Genomic DNA, 19,243 nt, shown 5'->3' with positions numbered 1-19,243 from the left:
CATCTCATCAACAAAATAAATAAGGTAATGAAGATATATACAGTTGAGCGGACGAGTACAGTGCTGAGGGGAGGGGAAAGGGGGGAAGAGAGGGCTTAGCTGAGGAGAGGCGAAGGGGGGGTAGAGGGAGCAGAGGGAAAAGGGGAGCTCAGTCTGGGAAGGCCTCTCGGAGGAGGTGAGCTGTAAGTAGGGTTTTGAAGAGGGGAAGAGAATGAGTTTGGCGGAGGTGAGGAGGGAGGGCGTTCCGGGACCGCTGGAGGACGTGGCCCGGGGGTCGACGGCGGGACAGGCGAGAACGGGGGACCGTGAGGAGGTGGGCGGCAGAGGAGCGGAGCGTGCGGGGTGGGTGGTAGAAAGAGAGAAGGGAGGAGAGGTAGGAGGGGGCGAGGTGATGGAGAGCCTTGAAGCCTAGAGTGAGAAGTTTATTAATGATGTGTATCTATAATTCTGTTGATCTATTTGGATGGCATCGATGCCTGCCTACTTGGTTGGTTTTGCCGTCTGTCTCCCCCTCTTAGACCGTGAGCCCGTCGTTGGGCAGGGATCGTCTCTCTCTGCGGCCCCACTGCGCCTTCCGAGCGCTCGGTCCGGTGCTCTGCACGCAGTAAGCGCTCGATCGGTACGATCGAATGGATGGATGACTGAGGGGCAGGGGGGAGGGAGGCAGGTCGCAGCACGGGGAGCTATTTTCTGCAGCCGCATCTGCGGCCTCAGCTCCCTTTTTAGCAGGCTAATTTTAGCCGGGAGACCTTGGTCCTGTCCTCCGACCTTCCCGGGAGCTGGAGCCGGGAGGGGGAGGGTACCCAGATTTTGTCAACAGGGCGCCAGCCGATTTGGGGGCGGAATCATAATAATACATTATAATATATAATATCCATTATATCCGTATACTTTTAGAATAATAATGATTATCATGGTACTCGTCAAGCGCTTCCTCGACGCCAAGCCGTGTTCTAAGCGCTGGGGTAGGTGCAAGTGAATCCGGTGGGACAGAGCCCCGTCTCACGTGGGAGCTCACGTCCTTAATCCCCATTTTACAGAGGAGGTGACCGAGGCCCAGGGATCACGGAAGACCCTGCCCCTCGGCCCGCTGCGAGTCTCTCCGTCCAACCTGGGAGAGGGCCAGGAACGCGTCAGCGGGAGGATGAGGGCCATGAGCAGCTGGCAAGGGGTGAGGGGGTTCAGGCTGCTGGTTTTTCCGGGCCTTCTTTGGAATCGAACGGACTCTGATGGAAAGGAAGCATCTGATGGGACCGCGGGGGACTGGGCGGGGAGGGATCCACCGTCCGCCGCTCCTTGGCCCAGCCCGACACGGAAGGTGCTGGGCGGGCGACCTCCTGGGTCCCGGGTTCCTGAGCCAAGAGCAGCGGAGGCCAACGGGGCCTTGACCGGGAGGCGGCAGAGTTTGCAGAGGGGGAAGGGCGAGAGGGAAGAACCGTAGCAAACAAGCTCAGGTCCCTGGTCCGAGGAGCCAGGCTCCCCACTCCCCCAGCCCCTGCTGGAGGGCCCCCCGCCCCCGGCCCCCGCCATCGCTTTGAAGTCCCGGGGTCGCCGAAAGTCTGGGGGTCCCTAGATCCGGTCTCCGCCTCGAGCCTGGCTCGGCTTCAACCGGGTCGAAGCTGCGTGCTCGGGCCCGGTCATTCTCTGACGGGAGCGGCTCGGCGACCCCCTCGGCCCCCCGCCCCGCATCCTGTGCTCGTTTTCTGCCGGGGGAGGGGGGGGCCTCAGAGCCTGTCTCCGAGGGGCAGTGGAAACACGACAGCTGGGGAGCAAGGGAATGTGGGGGAGAGGCTCGGCCTACTGAGACCGGCAGAGGGGGGCTTGGTGTCTTGGTCGGAACTGGTCCCGTTCCAGCCCCCCCGTCCTCTCCAGAAATCTCTCACATCCCCTTTCCTCCTAGGGGAAGAGGTTTCGCATGGTAAATAGAGGAAGAGATGGGGCCTCCACCCCTCCTCTTCTACCTCCCTTTACCCCCTGCCTTCCACAGGGAGCTGGCCCGCTCCACTTGAGCTCCGACTGGTTCAGACCAGACAGGCCGGAGGACCCCGAGACACTCTACCTCCACGACACCCACCCCCGCTGCTCGGTTTTTCCCGGGGGGGAAGGGGCAGGGGCAGGGAGGCGATCCTGGGTCTGGGCGACAGTCACCTGAACCAGGGCGGAGGTCAAGTGGAGGTTTCCACCAGTGGGAGAGGAGCCCCCCAACCCGGGGCTGAAAGGAAAAGGCGGTGGGATGATCTCTCCCCGCCACGCTCGGGGCCCCGCTGGGCTCTGGGCGCGGCGGGCGGCCCAGGGGAGCACAGGCAGTCGCGGCAGCTCCTCGGGACGGTGGCGAGTCGTTTATTAGGCTCGGTTCCGTCCCCGGGCCCAGGGACCCCGTGGACCACGTAGGCAGGTGGGCAGGCAGGCTCTACCAGCAGCAGGGCACAGGCGGGGGCAGCTTTTCTGACACGAAGTCCGGGTGGATGATGAAGCTGTTTCTCTGGGGGCCGCAAAACTTGAAGTGACTCAAATCCCACCTGCGGGGGGGAAGGGGGTGACACAGAGCCGGGAGGCTCCGGGATTAGCGATGCCCCAAATTCCCCCGCCCCCATCCCGTGGATCTCCCCCACCCGGCCCTGGTCTGTGAGCTCTTTGTGGGCAGGAATGTGTCCGTTGGTTGAGATACTGTCCTCTCCCAAACGCTTAGTACAGTGCCGTGCGCACGGTAAGCGCCCGATAAATACGATCGAATGAATGGATGAACCGATGCCCCCTTCCTTCTGCACTCCAGGCTGGCTCCCCTTCCAAAATCCACATCTTAATGTATTTATTTATTTTAATGCCCGTCTTCCCCAGCTTCTTGCGGTTGGGAACATATCTGCCAACTCTAATTGTACTCTCCTGAATGCTTAGTCCAGTGCTGTGCGCTCAGTAAGCGCTTAATACCCCTGACTGATTCGGGAGTAGACTTAGGTCAGCGGCCCCTTCCTCTCTAGCCTAAAAAAATAGAACCCCCATCTTAAGGGTCCCTCCTCAAAGGAGAAGGAAAATGACAAGCTGCACGTGACCTGGTGTGGAAAGAAGGTGGACTTGGGAGTCAGAGGCTCTGGGTTCTGATCCCAGCTCTGCCACTTGTCTGCTGTGTGTCCTGGGGCAAGTCTGTTAACTCCTCTGTGACTCAGTTACCTCGTTTGTAAATCGGGGATTAAGACTGTGAGCTCCACGTGGGACAAGGACGACGTCCAACTCGATTATCTGGTGTCTGCCCCGGTGCTTAGTACGGTGCCTAGCACACGGTAGGAGCTTAACAAATAGCATTTAAAAATGGTCAGGCCAAGGAAGTTGACCGTGGTTACAGGGTGGGAAAGCGGGGCAGGGAACAGGCAAAATCACGCCGTTGGTGGGAAGACCACATGGCTTCGCCAAAGGGAAGTTGTGTCTCACGAATCTGCAGGAAAGTCTTTGAAGGGTTCGGCCAGGATGTGGCTAGGGGGAAATGGGGGGGCATAACACATTCAGATTTTTCAAAAAGCCTTGGATCGGGTTCCGTCTCAGACGCCGATAAGCCGAGTAATCATGGGACTGGATCGGAGGAAATAGAAAAACAGCCAAACGGCATTTTCGTTCGTATCCCTCTGCTTTGCCGCTTCCCCTCTCTGTCATTTATTTTAATGTCCGTAAGCCGCTTAAGGGCAGGGATCACGTCTATCGACCGTTGTGTTTTTTTAATGGCATTTGATAAGCGCTCACTAGGTGCCAGGTACTGCGGGGTAGACACAAGCTAATCAGGTCGGACACAGTCCCTTCCCATCGGGGGCTCGGTGTCCTAATCCCCGTTTTCCGGGATGAGGGAACAGTTTAAGGAGGATGGAGAACAGGTTTTAAATCCACATTTTGCAGTTGAGGCCCAGAGAGGTGAAGTGACTTGCCTAAGGTCAAACAGCAGGCAAGTGGCAGAGCCGGGATTAGAATCCAGGTCCTCTGGCTCTCAGGCCCGGACGCTTTTCTCGACGCTGGTTCGCACAAGGTCCTTCTCTCCAATCCTCCCAATCCGATCTATTCCCAAACTCTTCGGGACTCTCCCGCCCCCAACCCAATCCCCTCTGCCCTCCTCCCCCATCATTCCCTGACGCCAGGTGCCCACCTAGCCTGGCATAGTGATCTCAACAGCTCGATGCGGGCGGGGAATGTGTCTGTTTGTTACAGCGTATAGCTCTAACTGCTTTTTCCCTTTCCGTTTGCATTGCTCGGCATTCTTCTAACCTCAGTCCCTCCTACTGCAGTTTACACTCCTCCCTTCACGCTCAGGAGGCGGGACCAGGGCCTCGGTGGCATCAGCTTGGTACGGGGCTCTGCACACAGTGAGTGCTCAATAAGCACGAATGAATGAATGAATGAATGAATGAATGAAGATCCAGGTCCGGTAAAGATGGCGGGGGACAGTGAAGAACTGGATGAGAATAATTATGGTATTTATTAAGCACTTACTTTGGACCGAGCACTGTACTAAGCACTGGGGTTGATACAGTAATAATACTAATAGTATTGGTCAGCGCTTACTGTGCCAAGCACTGTTCTAAGCGCTGGGTTAGATACAAGGTCATCACGTTGTCCCACGTGGGGCTCGCAGTCTTAATCCCCATTTTCCAGGTGAGGGAACTGAGGCCCAGAGAAGTGAAGCGACTTGCCCAAAGTCACACAGCTGACAGGTGGGGGAGCCGGGATTAGAAGCCACGACTTCCGACTCCCAAGCCCGGGCCCTTTCCACCGAGCCACGCTGCTTCTCCGAGATAATCAGGTTGGACACAGTCCCCGTCCCACGTGGGGGTCAGAGTCTAGCTAGGCGGGGGGAGGATTTACCCCAAATTACAGATGAGGAACTGAGGCACGGAGAAGTTAAGTGATTTGGTCACCCACAGCCGAGAGGTGACATGGCAGGTTCTCTGATTCCCAGGCGCGGGCTCTTTCCAGTTGCCACACTGCTGCTCTGTGACCCTTCCCCTCCTTCCCCCCGCAACGGGGCCTCCCTATCTTCTCAGGAATCCTTGGTCCGGAGCTTGTCTTGTTTGCACGTGGATCATCCCTCCTACAATCCAGAGTTAGGGCGACCCTGACACCGGGGGCAGGAAGGGAGGATCGGCGTTGCGTCCGATAAGTTTCGTTGCTCAGTTCTCAGCTGAGCTTCAGACCGAAGATTCTCCAAGGTCTCCAAGGGGGATGTGTTCCGGGCTGCTGGCTTACCCGCTCCCACCCACTCAGGACAGTGCTCCGCACTCACTGGGGCTAGTAGAAAGAGCACGTGAGGACCCGGGTTCTAAAGGCGGCTCGACCCCTTGCCTGCCGCGCGACCCTGGGCCAGTCACTTGGCTTCCCTGGGCCTCACTCACCTCATCTGTCAAATGGGGATTGAGACTGCGAGTCCCACGTGGGGCAGGGACTGTTGGATTTGCCCGTATCCACCCCAGCGCTTAGTACAGTGCCTGGCACCGGCCTGCTTAACAAATACCATCGTTACTAGTAAGGTTAGAAGAATGCCGAGCAGGGCAAATGCAAAGGGAAAGGCAGAAAATCCTCCCTCCCGGGGCCCTGGGTCTTGGGACCGGCACGGTCGGAGGGATCGAAAGACAGAAAGCACAAAGAGCTTACTTAAGGTTGGCATAGGGGAAGGATGATGGAGGGAGGGTTGAGGCAGCACAGCGTATCTTTGACCTGAGGCTGAATGGGGGGGCACTCCTGAAAGACAAGGACAGGACAGGTTAATCGTTGATCAGAGCCAGCCCCTTCAGCCCGGCTGGCTTTCCCCCCGCCCCCCGTAACCCCACAGGCTCCCTGATCAGGGAGATTCCTGGGGCCCTCAAAGTCCAGTTGGCTATTCAGTCATTCAGTCGGATTTATCGAGCGCTCCCTGTGACAGAGCACCGTTCTAAGCGCTCGGGAGAGGACACTGCCACTACAGACAGACACATTCCCTGCCCGCAACGAGCCGACGGGCTACAGCCGGGGAGACAGACATCGATACAAATGAATAAATCACAGCTAGGTACACAAGGGCCGTGGGGATGGGAGGGGGAAAGAATTTCAAAGGAGCAAGTCGGGGCGAGGCACAAGTCTATCCGAGAGGGGTTCGGAGTCTGGGGCCGGCTGGAGAAACGACGGTCAACCGAACCGGCCCGCTGCCTTCAGTCTGGTGGGGTTTGATCCACCCAAGGACAGAAGAGCCCACCCTCTCTAGACCGTAAGCTCGTCGTGGGTGGGGAATGTGTTTATTTATTGTGGTATTGCACTCTCCCAAGCGCTCGGTACAGGGCTCTGCACACAGAAACCACTCGATAAACGACTGAATGAATGAAGACTGTCAGCTCCTAGCCTTTGAAGCCTCCGGGAGGCGGCGGGAAAAGAGGTCGGGGGGGCTGGGCGGGGGCCGGGACACCCAACACACCCTCACCCAACCCAGACCTGGTAGGCGTCTACGCGGGCCCGGCCCAGCGGCCGCTCTCCGTGGGGAGAACGGCTTCTTGGGAGAGTGCCGTTTTACCCTGCGTGAGCAGGAGGGATCTCAGAGTGACCTTGTGGACGGAGCCCAGGCTTGGGAGCCAGAGGACCCGGGCTGTAATCACGGCTCGACCGCCTGTCTGCTGTGTGACCTTGGGCAGGTTGCTGAACTTCTCTGTGCCTCCGTCTCCTCATCTGCAGAATGGGGATCCGATACCTGTTCTCCCTCCAGCTTAGACTGCGAGCCCCGTGTTGGACCTGGCCATCTTGCCTCTACCCCAGCGCTTTGTACACTGCTTGACGTAGTAAGCGCTTAACAGATACCGTGAGATTAGCAATTGTCTTTTGACACCAGGGATCCTACTTGGGTTGGGGATATGGGGGATATGTGAGTTGGGGGAGGGATCTGGTTTGATTTTACCCTCTTTTACCGTCCCGGACGTGGAGTCAGGGTCGCCCCGCCTCCGAAGGGTAGGGATAGGGCGAGATCTGGGGTCTGAATGCACTTCTTCTTACTGCTATTATTAGACGGTATTTATTAGGTGCTTATTACGCGTCGAGCACTGTAGCAGATACGAGTTAATCGGGCTGGACGCAGTCCCTGCCCCACGTGGGGCTCCCGGTCTAAGGAGGAGGGAGAACAGCTACTGGACTCCCCTTTTACAGTTGAGGAAACTGAGGCGTGGACAGGTGGAGTGACTTGTCTAAGGTCACCCAGCGGGCAAGTGGCAGAGCTGGGATTGGAACCCAGGGCCTCTGACTCGCAGGCCTGTGCTCCTTTCACTCGGCCACGCCGCTTCCTCTGCCAGATTCTGCCTCCGACTTGACGGAGGAGGAGTGGAAACTGCAGTAGGAGAGATGGAGGAAGGCGTTTAGAGAGGAAGGGGGGTGAGAGACCCTGCAGAACAGGATGGCGGGGGCGGGATGGGCATTTTGGGCAGGTTTTCATTCAATCGTGTTTATCGAGCGCTTACTGTGTGCAGATCCCTGTGCTAAGCGCTCGGGAGAGTAGACTACGACAATCCACGGGCACAGTCTCTGCCCCATCTCATCTCATCTCATCCAACCCCCTGCCTTCGGGCAGTGCTTGCCACCCAGGGCCTGGACTGACTCAGCTGACCCCGGGGGGGGGGAGCTCGGCCCTCCTCTTCCTCCCCCAACTCCCCCAGGGTCTACCAGCCCTGCCCCGGGTCCCCACCCCGCCCCCCCAACCCCTCTGCCATTTGGGACTTTGCCATTCGGACCCCTCCCCGGGGGTTTAGCAAGAAAAAGGTCGGTCCAGACCCCAAGGAGGGACAGTAAAGCCGTGGGTTCTAATGCCGCCTCCGCCACTTGTCCGTTGTGTCACCTCGGGCAAGTCACTTCGCTTCCCTGGGCCTCAGTCCCCTCATCTGTAAAATGGGGATTAAGACTGCGAGGTCCATGCGGGACAGGGGCTGTGACCGATTTGATTTAATAATATCAATAACTACGGTACTTGTTAAGCGCTTACTATGTGACAAGCACTGTTCTAAGCACTGGTGCAGATACAACGTAATCAGGTTGGGTTATAGTCCGCGTCCCACGCAGACCCGCTCTGTATCCAACCTAGCGCTTAGTAATAATAATACCGATGGTATCTGTTAAGCACTTACTGTGTGCCAAGCACTGTTCTAAGCGCTGGGATAGATACAAGGTTAGGAGGTTTTCCCAGGTGGGGCTCACAGCCTTCATCCCCATTTTACAGATGAGGGAACCGAGGCCCGGAGAAGCGAAGCGACTTGCCCAAAGCCACACGGATGCCGAGCGGCGGAGCCGGGACCCCACGACCTCTGACTCCCAAGCCCGGGCTCTTGCCACTCAGCCACGCTGCTTAGTACGGCGCCGGGCACGTGGAAGGCGCTAAACGAATATCGTCAAGAGGACCGGTGGGGGCTAGAGGGTGTGGGTGGGGGCCGGTTAGTCCCCGCGAACCTTACAGTCTGCTGGCCCAGCGGGCGCCTGCTGGGGGGCGGGCCGTCCACGAAGTAGTCCATGCCGCGCAGGCAGTAGTGGCGTCCGGTACAGCGGCTGCCGTAGCCCTGGAAGGGCAGCCGGCCCGGGACGTGCTGGGGCACCTGGATGGACGGCAGTTGGCTTCGGGACAGGGTGTCGATCATGTTCACCACCGCCTCTCGCTCCCCCGGGGCTGCGGGGCCAGGGAGAGACACAGCGTCAGCAGTCGGATTTACTCTGTGCAGAGCACTGTGCTGAGCGCTTGGGAGAGTACGGTACAGCAACAGACACATTCCCCGTCCACCGAAAGCTTACAGTCTAAGGAGGGGAGACAGTCATCAATACAAATACATAAATTACACCCCACCACGCCCGCGTAAACCCCTGGTCACTCATTCGTTCGTTCATTCAGTGGTATTTATCGAGCGCTTACTGTGTGCAGGGCACTGTACTGAGCGCTTGGGAGACGACAATATGACAATAAGCAGACTCATTCCCTGCCCACGACGAGCTTGCACACATCCGTGTAGGCCCCAGACCCGTGGGCTCGCCCCCGCGTCCCCCTACACAGCTCCGCGCCCACGTCCCCCTAAATCCTGGCAGTTTGACATCGCTAAAATCTGCCTTTTCCTTTCCGCTGCCACATTAATCCGATCGCTCATCCTAACCTGCCTTGATTCAGCCCCCTCGCTGACCTCCCGGCCTCCCGTCTCTCCCCACTCCAGTCCGCGCTTCGCTCTGCTGCCCGGATCATTCTTCTTCAAAAATGCTCGGGACACGTCAACCCCCTCCTCGAGAAACTCCTGCGGTTGCCCACCCACCTCCGCATCAGACAGACGCCCCTCACCGTCCGGCTTTAAAGGACTCGATCCTCTCGCCCCCCCCTCCTACCTCGCCTCGCTACCCTCCTACTCCAACCCAGCCCGCGCACTTTGCTCCGCTAACGTTAACCTTCTCACCGTGCCTCGGTCTCTCCTGGCTCGCCACCCACCTCTCGCCCCCGTCCTGCCTCTGGCCTGGCACTCCCTCCCTCCTCATATCCAAGAGACAATCACTCTCCCGCCGCATTGAAGGCCCATCTCCTCCAAGAGGCCTTCCCTGACTAAGCCCTCCTCTTCTCCCACTCCCTTCTGCGTCGCCCTGGACCCTTTCTTCACCCCCGCCTCCCAGCCCCACAACACTTATGCGGATACCTGTCAGGTATTTATTTTAGTGTCTGTCTCCCCCCTTCTAGACCGCGAGCCCGGTGTGGGCGGGGATGGTCTCTGTTGCTGAATTGTACTTTCCAAGCGCGCGGTCCAGTGGTCTGTACACAGGTAGCGCTCAATAAATACGATTAAATGAATCCCCCCTACACCCTCTCACACCTCCACGTATGCACAGTCGCATTCAAGCGATTTTCACCCACACCCACCCGTCTCCCTCCTGTACACAGACCTCCCTCTTCCTCCGCCCCCACTGCCCCTTTACCGTAGTCGTTCTGCCGTTCGGATTTGGGCGGATAGTCCGGAGCCGTCGGCCGGAACACCGTCTCCCTGCCGGCTTCCTGCCACTGGACGGGGTCGGGCGGGCTCAGCGGGGTGGGACGAGGGAAGCCCCCACCCCTCACGGAACCGCCCCCGTGGGTGCTCCAGCGGGGCCTGCGGCTAGGGGTCCGGGTCCCGGAGACGCCCCTCTCCCACCGCCCCGCCTGGTCCGAGGGGGCATTTAGAGGGACCGTGGAGGGACCCTTGCCCCCCGAAGTCTGCAGACCTCGGGGAGGAGGCAGGGCCAGGGCCCGGCTCCCCTTCCTCGGACCCGACGCCTCCGTCTCCGGTGCACAGCGCGGCCGTCCGGCCCAGCTCCCGGCCCGCTGACCTCCCAGCTGGGGGGACCCGACCCTCCCCAGCTACAGAGGCTCCCCAGACCCCCAGACCGTAAGCTCGTTGTGGGTAGGGAATGCGTCCGTTCACCGTTGCATTGTACGCTCCCAAACGCTCACTACAGTGCTCTGCACCCAGCGAGCGCTCAATAAATACGACTGAACGAATAAATGAATGAAGGCTCTCATCCCTCCCACCGCCCTCGCCCCGGGGTCGCCACCCCAGGCTCTGGGCCCCAGTCCCGGGGCACGCAAGGGGAAGGGGTCTCTGCCGGGCAGTCTTCAAACCCAGTTCACAGATGGGGAGACTGAGGCCTTTTCTCGACTGGCACTGACGCCCTGATCCCACCCCCGACTGCCTCCTTTCTCGCAGGCCTCTTCCCCCGCCCCCGATTCTCCCCCTCCGCTGGCTCGTTCACTTAGCAACCGGGAGCAGTGCAGGGATGAAGGAGTTATCTCTTCCTGCACAAAAAAACCCGGCCCCAGCTCAGGGGGAGGGAGAGATGGTGCGGGACGGCAAGGGGGCAGGGGTCTCCCAGATGGTCGGGTCCCCCCCGCCCTGGGGAGCCCGTCCCGGGGAGGGCTGGAGGGTGGGCAGATCGACCGACCTTGGGCAGGGGCGGCAGGTGAGAGGAGTAGCGGTTCCAGCCGACGCTGTTGTCGGGTCCCGTCCTCCACATCGCGTACCTGTCCCCGTTCTCCAAGACCGGGTTGAACCTCTCTGCCCGCGCCCAGGGGGCAAAGGAAGAGAAAGGGGTCTTGGCACCGCCGCCGACCCGGCCTTCCCCCTCGGCCTCCGGGCGACCCGAGCCGCCCGCTCTTCTCCCAGCCCAGGCCCCCGGCGGGCGATCTGCCTCAAGGTTCACCTTGGGGAAGACCACCCGGATTGAGAGAGGGAGGCGGCCCAGCCTCGACAGCAGCCGGCCCCTGCTCGCACCCTCCCCCGGTGGACTTCATCGTGCTCAGAGCTGGTCTCTGATAATAAGGGTGGTATTCGGTAAGCGCTCGCTATGTGCCAGGTACGGTACTAAGTGCTGAGTGTATTAAGATACAAAATCTCCACTTGGCCCACGAGGGACCTGAGGCACAGAGAAGTCAGTTGACACCTAAGGTCACGCGGTAGACAAGTGGTGCGGACGGGATTAGAACCCAGCTCCTCTGATTCCCAGGCCCGTGTTCTGAACACTAGGCCCGGGCTGCTTCTCTCACCTTTACGCCTCACCTAGGGACTTGGGTGGGTAAACCCCTCAGCGCTCTGATACTCACTCCTTCCCCGGCCCCTCAGCACCTCTGTACACGTCCCGTTACCCTTCCGTTTCCCCCACCTGTAATCTGCTTTAGTGACTTTTCCTCTGCACTTCGGTCGGCTCCGGTTATTCACCCCGCTCTCAGCCCCACGGCACTTAACGTGCATATCCATAATTTATTTACTCATATTAATGTCTCTCCCCGCCTGTAAGTTCTCTGCGGAAAGGGACTGTGTCCATCGATTCTGTTGCATTGTACTCTCCCGAATGCTCAGTACAGTGCTCTGCGAAACAGCAGACAGCGAGTCCTCAGTAAGTACCACGGATCGATTGGTCTGTATGATGATGTGAAACTCCCAGGCGGGGGCGGAGCAAGACCCCCTCCTTCCGCCCCGAGAAGGCCTCCCCCAACCCTGTCCCAGAAGAAAAATCTCTCTGACCCCTGACCCCTGTTCAGCGGGCTCTTCGAGTCCTGCAGGTGACTCGACTTCGTCCGGGTCCAGGTCCTCGGATGCCCCGGTCCCTCCTCCCTCCCGCCCCGGCTCCCAAACCCGGATCCCGACCCTGGGGCCTAATCCCCTCCAGGAGTGGGGCTGGGGTACCTTCGGCCTCGGAGATCCAGTATTTGTGGGGCAGGTAGGCGGAGCTGGGTATGGGGGGTTGGGAGGCGAACTGGTTCGGTGCCCGCTGTGTCATCCCCTCCAGCAGCCTCTGCTCCACCGGCTTCTTCGTCGCTATTTGAGTCAGGCCCTGGGCCACCGGCCGGTGGGGGGAAGGAGGGAGGGAGGGAGGGAAAGGAGGGAATGAGGGGCCGGGCCGAGCCCCCGTCCTCCCAGCGCTCGGCCCGCCCGGTGCTCCCAGCCCTTGGATGGGGGAAGGAGGGGAGGCCGGACACGGAACCCGGGAGTACCGACGCCCGGCCCAGACACCCTGAACCGCGGCGCGTTTCCTTTTCTCCCACTCTGCGTCGCCCTGATTTGCTTCCTCATCTGCTCCCTTATTCACCCGCTCCCTCAGCCCCACCACACTTATGTACATGTTTCAGCCTCCTCGCTGACCTCCCAGCCTCCTGTCTCTCCTCACTGCAGTCCGTACTTCACTCTGCCGGCCGGATCATTCTTCTACAAAAACGATCAGGTCGCGTCACCCCGCTCCTCAAGAGACCCCAGTGGTTGCCCCATCCACCTCCGCGGCAGACAAAAACTCCTCATCGTCGGCTTTAAAGCAATCGATCCCCTCGCCCCCGCCTACCTCACCTCGCCACTCCCCTACCCCAACCCAGCCCGCACACTCGGCTCCTCTAATGCCAACCTTCTCACTGTGCCTCGATCTGTTCTATCTCGCCGCCGACCCTTCGTCCGCTTCTCGACTCAGGCCTGGAATGCCCTCCCTCCTCAAATCCCGTGGACGATTACTCTCCCCACTTTCAAATCTCCTCCAGGAGGCCTTCCCTGACTAAGCCCTCCTTCCTTCTTCTCTCTCTTCCTTCCGCGTTGCCCTTTATTCAACCTGTCTCCCAACCCCACGGCGATGTTGCTCAATTCTTCGGTGTCACCCCTCTCACGGAAAGCCGAGACCCTCTTAGGTTGGGGCGGAGGTGTGACCAAATCCGACTCCTCCGTGGGAGGGGTCCAGCCCGAACGGCTTTGTGTTGGGGTGAATTATCCGTACAGATAGCTATGAGACTGTCAGTGTCAATCTCCATATAGTAATGATGATAATAGCGGGGTCTGTTAAGCGCTTACTGTGTGCCAGGCACTGTACTCGACGCCGGGGTGGATACAAGCCAGTCGGGTCGACACGATCCCCGTCCCACATGGGGCTCAGAGTCTCGATCCCCATTTCGCAGATGAGGGAACCGAGGCCCAGAGAAGCGAAGTGACTTGCCCAAGGTGACCCGGCAGACAAGCGGAGGAGCCGGGATTAGAACCCATGCCCTTCCGGCTCCCAGGCCCGGGCTCTATCAGCTACGCCAGGCTGCTTCTCGTGTACGTATACGTCCCTGTTTCTTCCTCCGGATTATAAATTCCCGTTGCACTGTGCTCTGCCCAGCGGTCAGTACAGTGCTCTGCGCACAGTAAGCGCTCGATAAATGCCATTTATCCATCGATCGTTGCCAGTAGGAACGTCAGTGTGCCTCTCCGGGTATCTGTAAGAGGGGGAAAAGGCTTGCGTGTTCACTCGTAACGAGGGTCTCTGTTTCCTCTGCACTTGTCTTGACCCTAAGGGCTCCTCCGCGAGTGTCCCTCTCTTGCCCCCTAAAAGACCACGGCCTGGGGTCTTACCCTAGAGCCCTGTCTCTCCTTGTCTCCTGCCTTTCCCGCCAACTCTGCCCCACCCCCCGCCCCCCCTCCCAGCCCCCACCCCACTCACCTGGGTCACAAACTTGTTCTCCTCCCAGGCCTTGAGGGGCGGCTCCTCATACGACTGCTTGATGGACGACGGGACCCGGTAAGAGTCGGTGTACGTGCTGGTGGGGGTTTTGGTCTTGTGAGCAAAGAGGAACATCGTGGGGGCTCTCTGCCCTCCCGGGGACCCGCCCGGCTCTCCCCAGCATCAGGGTGGGCCCCTCCCCCAGGCCACACTGACCACCGGGGTAGCTGGTGTGGGAAGCGAGAGTCCCCCTCCTGCCTTTCTCCCTGCCCCCCTCCCGCCCCGCTTTGTGATGTCACCGCCCAACCTCAGGGACTTCCGGGGAGACCTTCCAACCCTCTTCTTCCCAGACTTCTTTCAGTCCCAGTGACCTGTCTTCACCTCCGGCCTCAGCATCCCTTCTTCGTGAGACGGTCCCCGGGCCACCGCCGCCCCCGACCCGCTCCTGTTCCCCATCCCCTTTCACGGCCCAGGTCGAGAGGGCTCCTCCTCTGGGAAGCCTTCCCAGAACTAGCCTCCAGGACCATCCCTGATCCCCTCCTCCCCTCGGCTCCCTCCCACCCTGGCTCTGTGCGTCTGTCGGGTTGGAGGTCCGTCAGTGGGCCCGTCCGGTCTCCGCAGCCAAACGGGAAGCTCCCTGAGGGGTGTCGCTGCTCTGCTCTCTCACAGGAACTCAAGATGCGGGGTCCAGAGCCTGGCCCACAGGCGTGAGATGCCCAGCCCAGATGGCTGGCTAAGGTCGGAAGGGGCTGAGGGAGAGGAACTGAGGCACGGGGGGGGTGGGAAAACAAGCAGGCGCGTGGGGGAAAGCTGCTAAGCCTCTCCGGTACCGCAGACCGGAGAGCCGGATGCCGGAAGGATCGGCAGACGGTGGCCAGACTGACCGGCAGGCCCAATTTCAGAGGCGTGCACGCACGCGGACGGACTGACAGGGTCGCGAGTGGGCAGACGGGCAGACAGAAAGGCATGCAGATGGGCAGATGGGCAAACAGACTGACAGCTAAACAGATGGGCAGACAGGCAGACTAATGGTAAACAGACGAGCAGATGGGGAGACAGGCTGGCAGCAAAGCAGACGGGCAGACCGACAGGTGTACGGAACAGACACGTAAGCAGATGGGCAGACAGGCAGATGGGCGGGCAAGCGATGGACAGCTGGACAGGGTCCTGATGGTCCCGGGTTCCGAGAGAGCCGTCAGAGCCCCACGCCACAATGCTCTTAAGGTAGGCTGACCGTATGTCAGTCCTGGCACGTCCTGGGCCCGTTAGAGCAGCCCTGGCCAGCGGGAGGTGGGCAGCGCGACCGGGGCGGTGGCTATGCAACATGAAAATCGGCAGGCTTGGAGTCACGGAAATCATCGCTGGGTTGCAGATGTTGCAATTTCCGTGCCCGGGCTTGGAGGCTTTTGGGGGCTACGGGCCCCAGAGTGCCACCTTGGGCACGTGCCACCCACATGAGGAGTCTGTGGCCAGCCGGGTCGGACGGGTAAGGAGGGCAGACGGGCAGGCCCGAGTCCGTCGCATTTATCGAGCGCTTACTGTATGCAAAACGGTAAGCGCTTGGGAGAGGACACTATGACGGTGAACGCCCACATTCCCTGCCCACAGTGAGCGGACGGCCTAGAGGGGGAGAGGGACATTAATACAAATAAACAGGTATGTACATAAGATGTACATACATCTCTACGGAGATGTACACCTAAGTGCCGTGGGGCTGGGAAGGGGGACGAATAAAGGGAACGAGTCAGGGCGACGCAGCAGGGAGTGGGAGAAGAGGAAAGGAGGGTTTATTCAGGGACGGCCCCTTGTGCTTTCGATAAGGCTCTGGGTATGTGGCGGGGTAAGTAACTTTTGGATCTGGGCTCCGAGGGACCCCCACAGTCAGGGGGTGGGAGGCGGAGGAGGAAACCCCGAGAGCGCCGGAGAACGGGCAGCCAGAGGGATGGGAAGAGAACCGGGAGAGGGCCGTGTCAGTGAAGCCACGCCAGAGGCGGGACGTGGGCGAGGGGTCGGCGGCGAGATCGACGAGATGGAGGCACAGTGAGAGGGTTGGCACTGGAGGAGCAGACGGGCAGGCCGGAGGGCGGGCGACCAGAAAGGGAAGAGACCCGGTGGGCCGAGCCGTCCGGGCGGCCGGTCGAGCCGCCCGCCCGTGGAACCTCGGGGCACTGCCGCGGCTCTCGGCTGCGTTACAAATTCTGGATTCAGGACACTAGTAATAGTAATACTATTTATTAAGCGCTTACTGGGTGCACAACACGGTACTCGAGGGCTGGAAGAAAATACACAGGTGGGAATTTATCACAGCCCCTGTCCCTCTAAAGTAACCTAGGGTTGGCTTAAATATTAGTAGCATATGGGAAAATATAGGTCGGCTCGTAGTTCACATCACATGTTGCTATTTAAGAAATGAAGCATTTTATTCTCTTTTCGTAGTCCACGTTCATCCGCTTCGAGGTTCTAACTCGGTTATTTTATTTGCTGATTTTATATTCACCTGTTACCCAGTCAAGAGAATGGTGACCTCTGTTAAGTGCCGAGTGGGTACCGAGTACCGTCCGGAGCACCGGGGTAGATACGAGATGATCGGGTGAGATACCGTCCCTGTCCCGCATGGAGTTCACGGTCTTAGGGGGAGGAAGGACAAGTACCGAATTGCAGTTCTACAGCCACGATCTCCCCAAAATCTCCCCCGCTCCTCTCCGGTGCCCCCCTTCTCCTGCCCCCGCTTCGACTTTCCCGTATTTCCCGGGAGTATCTCAAGAGGACATCTCCTGCCTCCTTTCAAAATCCGCCCCTCTGATCTCGTCCCTTCGCACCTTATCTGCCCCCTCCCTTCTTCTCTCCCTAACTGCTACGGGCAACTGTTGGCTCTCCATGGCTTCTTCCCCGAAACGTGCTCACGTCTCCCCTACCCTAAAAGAAAACACAAAACCTCCCTTGACCCAGAGCTCCCCCCAGTTGTCACCCCAGCTCCTCTCCGAACTCCTCCCCTAAATTGTCTACACCACTGCCTCTACTTCTCCCGTTCTTTTCTTGACTTATTTCAATCTGCCTTCCAACCCCTTTACTCTGTGGAAACTGCCCTCTCAAAGGCCACCGACGATGCCCCTTCTCCATCCTAATCCTCCTCAGTTTCTCAGCTGTCTGTGACACTGTGGACCCCCCCCCCCCGCCCCCGCCCCCGTAATCGTTACCTTCACTGACGAGGTCCTCTCCTGCTTCTATTCCTATCGCTCCGGCTGCCCGTTCTCCAACTCTTCCGTGGGCTCCTCCTCTGCCTCCCACCCCCTCACTGTGGGGGTCCCTCACAGCTCAGTTCTGGGTCCCCTTCTACTCTCCAACTACACCCACTCCCTTGGAGGACTCATTCACTCCCACAGCTTCACGTACCATCCCTAGTTGGAAGATTTCCAGACCCATCTCTCCGGCCCTGACCTCCCTCCTCCTCTGCAGCCTTCAGGATATCTTTACTTGGATGTCCCGCCGCCACCTCAAACTTAACATGTCCAAAATAGAACTCCTCATCTTCCTACCCAAACCCCGGCCTCCCCAGCTTTCCCATCGCTGTAGACCATCCCCCACGTCTCACGAATCCATAACCTTGGCAGTATCCTCAACTTATCTCTCTCAGTCAACCCACATAGTCAATCTGTCATCAAATCCTATGGGTTCTACCTTCACGACATCGCTAAGATCCACCCTTTCCTCTCCATCCAGACGGCTACTATGCTGCTCCAAGCACTCGTCCTATCCTGCCTCGACTTCTCCATCAGCCTCCTTGCTGAACTCCCTCCCTCCTGTCTCCCCACTGCAGTCCACATTTCACAATGCTGTCTGGATCATTTTTCTACAAAAAAGAAAAGAAACATTAGGTCCATGTTTCCCCACTCTTCAAGAACTTTCGGTGTTTGTCCTTCCACCTCCACAACAGACTGACTCTCGTTTCGAAAGCGGTCCATCACCTCGCCCCCTCCTACCTCGTCTCACTACTCTCCTACTGCAACCCAGCCCGCGCACTTCGCTCCTCTAATGCCAACCTACTCGCTGTACCTCGATCTCGTCTAGCTCGTCGCTGACCTCACCCCCACATCCCGCCTCTGGCCTGGAACTCCTTCCCTCTTCATATCCGACAGACTCTCCACCTTCCAAATGTATTAAAATCACAGTTTCCCCAACCTAGCCCTCACTTCTCCTCCTCCCGCTTCTACGCCACCCTCCGACTTCGATCTGTACTCTCTGTTCACCCCACCCTCCGCCCCCACAAGCACTTCTGTACACATCCGCAGTGTATTTTAATATCTGTAAACTCCTCGTGGGCAGGGGACACGTCTCCCAACTCCGTTACGTCGTCCTCTCCCAAGTGCTCGGTGCCGTGCTCTGCACGCAGTTAGCACTCCGTGAATACGGCTGATCGATGGATCGATGAGGAAACTGAGGCTCAGGGCTCTCGCTATCGGGACAGCACGAGGAGAGGTGTGCCGGCGAATGGCGTTTCAGGCCGGGAGAGTGGCCTGGATGGAGCCATCCCAGATGGGGCACCGATCTGTCCTGGGTCTCGATGCTGACCTGGGACCAGAACCCAGGCGTCCTGCCTGCAAGCTCAGCTTCCTGCCAACCACCCCCGTCCCCTCTCCCTCCCCTTCGTGCCCAATGAGAAGGAGCCGGGGGCGGGGGGTTGGGGGGGGACGCGCTTCATACGTACGCTTTTTAATATCGTTAATTATGTTACACTACACACAACCAGTAACAATGATAAATACTGCAATGGAAATGTTAAAAAAATATTATACACGTTTCATGTCTCCAAAAAACACATCTTCTCTCAAATAAATTACTGCAGAGACTGGACGCTCCGGAGGAAGAGGACCGACGGTCAACGGGACGGCTGGGTTAAGGCAGCACGCTACACGGACGGGACGGACGGGACGGACGCGGGGCTCCGGGGGCCGGGTGGGGAGGAGGCGGGGCTGCGGTGGGCGGGCGAGGGTGAGGAGGAGCGGCAAGGGGTGCCCGGTTTTGGGAGGGCAGAGCCGAGGAGGGGCCGGGGCGGGTGTGCTCAGCCGGGAGGTGCCATGCTGGGGTGGGGTGGCACAGTGGGCATTTTGGTTGTGCCGCTCAGAGCGGCCCAGACTTCCTGGCTCCCGGGATCGCCCTAACTCACCCTCTCCAGAACCTGGGCCGCTCCTGCTCGAGGGAGGGCGGGACGGGGCACAAGGACCGGCACGGAGAGGGGCTGGGACGGGGACTGCACCCCCTCCCCTGCTCCTCTGAGAGTGACACCCCCTCCCCCCCCGCCCCGACCCCTCCAGGG

General features: G+C 59.3%; 1 protein-coding gene across 4 annotated transcripts; it reads right to left on the bottom strand.

The window, feature by feature from the left end:
• Positions 1 to 2,319: 2,319 nt before the first annotated feature.
• On the bottom strand, positions 2,320 to 14,139 carry C3H9orf24 (chromosome 3 C9orf24 homolog). 4 transcript variants are annotated; one of them, XM_039911478.1, is made up of 7 exons: positions 13,930 to 14,139; positions 12,159 to 12,306; positions 10,918 to 11,040; positions 9,919 to 10,000; positions 8,428 to 8,641; positions 5,629 to 5,715; positions 2,320 to 2,519 (listed from the first exon to the last, which is right to left on the bottom strand). In XM_039911478.1, exons 1-6 carry the CDS (start codon positions 14,062 to 14,064, stop codon positions 5,629 to 5,631), a joined length of 789 nt encoding a protein of 262 aa, XP_039767412.1. In that variant the 5' UTR covers positions 14,065 to 14,139; the 3' UTR covers positions 2,320 to 2,519. The 4 variants fall into 4 exon arrangements, with proteins under 4 accessions (XP_039767412.1, XP_028916201.1, XP_028916200.2 ...); XM_029060368.2 differs by having other exon boundaries at positions 10,918 to 11,030; XM_029060367.2 differs by having other exon boundaries at positions 8,433 to 8,641; positions 10,918 to 11,030.
• Positions 14,140 to 19,243: the final 5,104 nt, after the last annotated feature.

This window comes from Ornithorhynchus anatinus, chromosome 3 (assembly GCF_004115215.2).
Source record: "Ornithorhynchus anatinus isolate Pmale09 chromosome 3, mOrnAna1.pri.v4, whole genome shotgun sequence".
NCBI lineage: Eukaryota > Metazoa > Chordata > Mammalia > Monotremata > Ornithorhynchidae > Ornithorhynchus > Ornithorhynchus anatinus.
The sequence above is the reverse complement of the archived record's forward strand: the minus strand, read 5'-3'. Positions and strand labels throughout refer to the sequence as shown.

Excerpts from the sequence above, each read along its gene's own strand:
- C3H9orf24 (XM_029060368.2), bottom strand. The coding sequence starts at position 14,064 with ATGTTCCTCTTTGCTCACAAGACCAAAACCCCCACCAGCACGTACACC. Across the intron at positions 10,001-10,917 it reads ACCTGCCGCCCCTGCCCAAG|TGGCAGGAAGCCGGCAGGGA; the intron begins GTCGGTCGATCT and ends GACCCCGTCCAG. Across the intron at positions 5,716-8,427 it reads CTGGGCCAGCAGACTGTAAG|GAGTGCCCCCCCATTCAGCC; the intron begins GTTCGCGGGGAC and ends CTTGTCTTTCAG.